The sequence below is a fragment of the Gymnogyps californianus genome, chromosome 4 (assembly GCF_018139145.2).
Source record: "Gymnogyps californianus isolate 813 chromosome 4, ASM1813914v2, whole genome shotgun sequence".
Classification (NCBI taxonomy): domain Eukaryota; kingdom Metazoa; phylum Chordata; class Aves; order Accipitriformes; family Cathartidae; genus Gymnogyps; species Gymnogyps californianus.
This window is the reverse complement of record NC_059474.1, coordinates 15,120,883-15,126,729: the sequence shown is the minus strand read 5'-3', so window position 1 is coordinate 15,126,729 and position 5,847 is coordinate 15,120,883. Positions and strand designations below refer to the sequence as shown.

Below are 5,847 nucleotides of genomic sequence, written 5' to 3'. Positions count from 1 at the left end.
CTGCGGCCCCTTCAAGCCTGTCGACACCAGTGCCCAAACGCTTTCCTGGCAGAGCCCGTGGCTCCCATCCAGGCACTGCTCACAAACCCTGCCCTTGCTCCCTCCCACCTCCCGCACCCCCTCTCCTGCCGGCCCCCGGCTCCAGGCGGCTCCTGCCCCGCTCCCCTAGCCCCGTGCTCCCTCCACCCAGCCCTGCTCAGCCCCCTTTTCTCCCGCCTCCTCCAGGCCATGGTTGCGGCAGTCGCCCTCGTCCTGGCTGTGCTGGCCATCCAGCACGGGCTGAAGCCCGATGCCCAGACAGATGTGGCCACGGCCCAGCGGATGCAGCAGCGTGAGGAGTATCTGCGTCAGGAGATGACTCGGCTGCTGCAGGAGGTTGAGCGGAGCAGGGGCGCGGAGGAAGCCACGCTCCTTTCTGTGTTGCAGCAGCGGCTGCTGTGGATCGCTGCAGGAGCCCTGGTCCTGCTCGCTGAGGTCTGCTGGCTGGCCAGGGAAACGAAGCTTACCTGGGACAGCTGCAGCGAGCAGGACAGCTCCAGCAGCAAGGAGGAGGACGATGAGGAGGAGGAAGACCTCAATGGTGCACACAACGGCATCAGGTCTTTGGCTGCATCCACCCCATCGCCGACTCAGGGCCTGCCCGACACGTGCAAGGTGCTGCAGGAGCTGGTGGGTGACCTCCTTGGTGTCTGCCGCGTGCTTTGCAAGAGGACTTTCATGCCGCAGATGCACCCGGCCATTGGGATGGACGGCACCTGTGAAGCCTGGAGCGTCCAGGAGAACAGCATCGCCTACCGCCTGCTCGTGTTCCTGCGGCCACCCCCCGGGCACTCTTTCAGCCTGGAGCTGGGCACCACGGGGCAGCTGCCAGCAAGGCACTCCAGCATCCGTGTGGTGCGGGAGTGCATGTGCTCGAGGGAGCCGCTGCTGGGGGATGTTCTGTGCTTTCTCCACCACCCCGACGGCACGCTGCCCAGGGACCAGAGCTCGGACCTCCTACGCACCCTCTGCACAGGCTCCTACTTGGACGTGGAGAAAATCGCCTGCTGGGTCCAACTGTTGGTGAGATCAGCCTGGCTGCTTCTGCCTCAGTCGCCCCACTGCCAGCTGACGGTGCTGCCCTCCTCCCACTCCTGCCGGTTCCAGCTGACAAGCACCTCCAAGATGAACATCTGCACGGAGATGATTTTTGCAGTGCAGCAAGGCAGCTCAGGCGCCTACCTGCGCCTTGAGTAGGCAGAGGCCAGCTTTACCGGCAGCACACCGTGGCCGGAGAGCTGCGCTGGTGTCGAGATGCCGCTTTTCAGGCTCACGGCGAGGCACACCCAGCAGGACAATTTCCACCTCAGAGGCCTGCAGCTCTGCACCCCTGTCCTGGTGGTCACAGGCTTTTCCACCCATGCCTGTGACCCTGAGGACCTACTTTCCTCTCGCGCTGAGGGGGCCCGGGCAACAATTTCGGACACTGGGACACAGAGAACCTGCTCATCCCAGAGACTGCCTGGCGAGTCTCTGCCGCAGATCTGAGCAAAGTAGGCATGGAGGTGACACCGCTCAAGAGGGGCTCAGCATAACCAGAGTCCGAGGAATCTCTGCCGGTCCACCTGAAGGTGCCAGTGCAACTGAGGCTCCTGTTACCACCTGTAACAGGATGGGACCACCCATCCTGTTGGAAGGAGCTGATCCCCTCTGGGGCCTTTGCGCGATGACAAGATGACAATAAATTAGCTTGTTTTAACCAACCCTCTGTCTGTGAGTCTCTGTGCAACACTTTGTTGGGGAATGTGGGCAGGCAGCAGGTTGCTACCTGCTCAGATGCAGAAGCAGCGGGGCAGCATTTTGAGGGGAGGAAGCAATACCAAAACAGAATGCTTCCCTGACCCCTTTTTCCCTTCTCTTCCAGTTTTCTGCTCTGCTTCCATTTTAAGGGGAAGACGTCTCTCTGCGTGTACGCCGGATGGGAGGGAACGAGGCCAAGGGAGCCAGACCTTTCTCAGTAGTGACCTCTGACAAGAGAAGAACCAATGGGCACAAAGGAAAAAACATGAAATTCCATCTGAACGCAAGCAAGCATGTCCTGACTCTGAAGGTGCTCAGAGTTGGTGGAATGAGTCCCGCGATGGGAGCGCTGGGATGGAGGGCTACAGGCTGTTCAGGAGCGATTGGCAGGGCAGGCGAGGGGGAGGTGTTGCGCTGTATGCAAAGGAGATGTTTGATTGTACAGCCTTTACAGTTAGTGATGATGTGGTTGAAAGCCTCTGGGTGAAGATTAGGGGGCTGGAAAACAAAGTAGATGTTGTAGTGGGTGTCTACGACCGATCGCCCAGCCAGAATTTAAGCACTGATGAGTTACTACTCTACAGGCAATTAGGAGAAATTTCTGGATCGGTAGCCCTTGTCCTTATGGGAGATTTCAACTTCCCAGGCATCAGCTGGGAATACCATACTGCTGTGACGAGCAGGTCTTGGAAATTCTTGAAGTTTGTAGGAGACAGATAGATAGATAGATAGATAGATAGATAGATAGATAGATAGAGAACTTCTTGTCACAGGTACTCAGTGAGCCAACTAGGAAAGATGCCCCCTCCTAGACTTGCTGTTTGTGAATAGAGAACGACTCACGGGAGATGGGATGGTAGGTGGCTGTGTTGGCCACAGTGATCATGAAATGGTTGAGTTTAAAATTTTCAGTGTAATGAGAAAAAAGGACAGCAGAGTTGCTACCCTGGACTTCAGGAGAGCAAACTGTAAGCTATTCAGGGAGCTATTTAGCAGAGTACCCTGGGAATCTGCTTTTGAAGGCTTGGGAGTCTGTGAGTGCTGGTCAGTTTTTAGGAACCACCTTTTAGAAGCACAGGAGCGGGCAATCCCGTTGTGTCAGAAGTCAAGCAAGCGGGGCAGACGACCAGCTTGGGTGAAAAGGGAACTCCTCGTGGAGCTCAAGAGGAAAAAGAAATTGTGTGACCTCTGGAAGCAAGGTCAGGCTTTGCAGGGAGAGTACAGAGCTGTGGTTCGTATATGCAGGGAGAAGACACGAAAGGCCAAAGCTCAATTAGAGTTGAAACTGGCCGGTGCTGTGCCAGATACCAAGAAGGGCTTTTTTTAAGTACATTAATAGCAAGAGGGGGTCTAAAGAAAACGTCGGACCAATACTTGTTGAAGATGGTCACCTGACTAAGTGAAGGGATGAAGAAAAAGCGGAGGCATTTAATACTTTTTTTGCCTCAGTCTTTGACAATACTGATGGACCTTGGACTGCCTGGTCCCCTGAGTCTTTGACTTTCCATTTGTGGACACTGAAATTGTAAGGAACCAGCTGTATCAGCGGAATGTACACAACTCCATGGGGCCTGATGGATTCATCCCAGAGTACTGAAGGAGCTAGTGGATGTTATGGTAGGACCCCTCTCGATCATCTACCAAAGGTCTTGGGAGTCTGGGGAGGTCCCTGCTGACTGGAAGCTAGCCAATGTTATTCCAATTTACAAGAAGGGCATGAGGGAAGACCCAGGGAACTACAGACCTGTTAGTCTAACCTCAGTTCCTGGAAAAATTACGGAGAAGATCATACTGGGTACTAGTGAAGGGCATTTAAAGAATAATGCAATCATCAGGCACAGTCCACATGGATTCACAAAGGGAAAGTCCGGTTTAACTGATTTGATATCCTTCTATGGTAAGGTCACCTGCCTAGTGAATGAAGGGTAGGTGGTGCATGTAGTTTTTCAGGATCTTAGTAAGGCTTTTGATACTGTCCCTCACAGCATCCTTCTGGACAAGCTGTCCAGCTGTGGGATGAGAGGGTTCACGGTGCGCTGAGTGAAGAACTGGATGAAGGGTAGAGCTCAAAGCGTTGTAGTGAATGGAGCTACATCGGGCTGGTGACCGGTCACCAGCAGTGTTCCTCAGGGTTAAATTCTAGGGCCAGTTCTGTTCAATAGGTTTATCAACGATCTGCATGCAGGAGTTGAATGCACCATTAGCAAGTTTGCTGATGATACCAAACTGGGAGGTGCTGTTGACTCTCTTGAGGGACAAGATGCCTTGCAGAGGGATCTAGATAGGTTGGAGCATTGGGCAATGATTAATGGGATGAAATTTAACAAGTCAAATGCTGGATTCCGCACCTAGGACGGAGTACTGCTGGGCACAAGCATAAATTGGGAGAGGAGTGGCTGGAGAGCAGCCTGCAGAAAGGGATCTGGGAGGGCTGGTCGACAGCTGGCTGAATGTGAGCCAGCCGTGTGCCCAGGCAGCCAAGAAGGCCAAGAGCACCCTGGCTGGTATCAGAAATAGCGTGGTCAGCAGGACTAGGGAAGCGATCGTCCCCCTGTACTCAGCACTGGTGAGACCACACCTCGAATACTGTGTTCGGTGTTGGGCCCCTCACGGCAAGAAAGACACTGAGGTGCTGGAGCGCATCCAAAGAGGAGCAACGAAACTGGTGAAGGCTCTAGAGAGCAAGTCTTATGAGGAGCCCGCTTTGTCAAGAGAGCCCTGGGAGCTCGCTCCTGCCGGGCCGGTTTGTACTTGTGTCGTGGTTTAACCCCAGCCGGCAGCTAAGCTCGCTCACTGCCCCCCCCACCCCTGGGATGGGGGAGAGAATCAGGAAAAAACCTCGTGAGTTGAGATAAAGACAGTTTAATAGGACAGAAAGGAATGAAAAACAATGATAATGATAATATTAATATGACAATAGTAATACTAAAAGAATTAAACTATACAAAGCAAGTGGTGCACAATGCAATTGCTCACCACTCGTTGACTGATGCCCAGTTAGTTCCCGAGCCGCGATCCCCCCTCCCAGCCAGCTCCCCCAGTTTATATACTGGGCATGATGTCATATGGTATGGAATAGCTCTTTGGCCAGTTTGGGTCAGCTGTCCTGATGGTGTCCCCTCCCAGCTTCTTGTGCCCCTCCAGCCTTCTTGCTGGCTGGGCATGAGAAGCTGAAAAATCCTTGACTAGTATAAACACTACTTAGCAACAACTAAAAACGTCAGTGTGTTATCAACATTATTTTCCTACTAAATCCAAAACACAGCACTATACCAGCTACTAGGAAGAAAATTAACTCTGTCCTAGCCGAAACCAGGACAACTTGCTGTGATGTCCAGGACCCGCTGAGCCGGGCGGCGGGGACGAAGGCTGGGGCTTGCCGCCTGGGCGATGCTGCTCTGGCGGCTGTGACAGCACAGAGGACAGGTCACAATGGGAGCCGTCCCCAGGGACATCACCACGCAGCCCCACCTCTGTTTGACTTGGGCGATCGGTGAGTGCAGCATGCAGGGGAAGGCTGGGCTGGATGGGGGACGGGGCAGATGGCCGGGGGGTTCCTAACCCAGAGCGAGAGCCGAGCCCCTCGGGGCAGGGCACGGTACCGCCCTCGGGGCTGGGGGCAGAGGTGCTGGGGGCTCCCAGTGCTGGCAGGTGCCCAGAGAGGCTCTGGGGACGTGCCGGGCGCCCGTGGCTCCATGGGACGCTGTCGTGTGGCAGGGATGGGGCCTCGGGAGACTCTGCTCGGGTGTCCCTTGCCCATTCACGGGGCACAGCCCAGGCAGGGGCTGGCCATCAGGGCGGCTTGGGCGGGATGGGCCCCGTGCTGCCTCCAGCCAGGGCCTGCGGCCCCTTCGAGCCTGTCGACACCAGTGCCCAAACGCTTTCCTGGCAGAGCCCGTGGCTCCCATCCAGGCACTGCTCACAAACCCTGCCCTTGCTCCCTCCCACCTCCCGCACCCCCTCTCCTGCCGGCCCCCGGCTCCAGGCGGCTCCTGCCCCGCTCCCTAGCCCCGTGCTCCCTGCCACCCAGCCCTGCTCAGCCCCCTTTTCTCCCGCCTCCTCCAGGCC

The 5,847-nt window shown here is 55.8% G+C and overlaps 1 protein-coding gene across 1 annotated transcript; it reads left to right on the top strand.

The window, feature by feature from the left end:
• Window positions 1–228: 228 nt before the first annotated feature.
• Window positions 229–1,236, top strand: LOC127015524 (inositol 1,4,5-trisphosphate receptor-interacting protein-like 1). Its single transcript, XM_050895515.1, has one exon. The coding sequence runs from the start codon at window positions 229–231 to the stop codon at window positions 1,234–1,236; it is 1,008 nt and encodes a 335-aa protein (XP_050751472.1).
• Window positions 1,237–5,847: the final 4,611 nt, after the last annotated feature.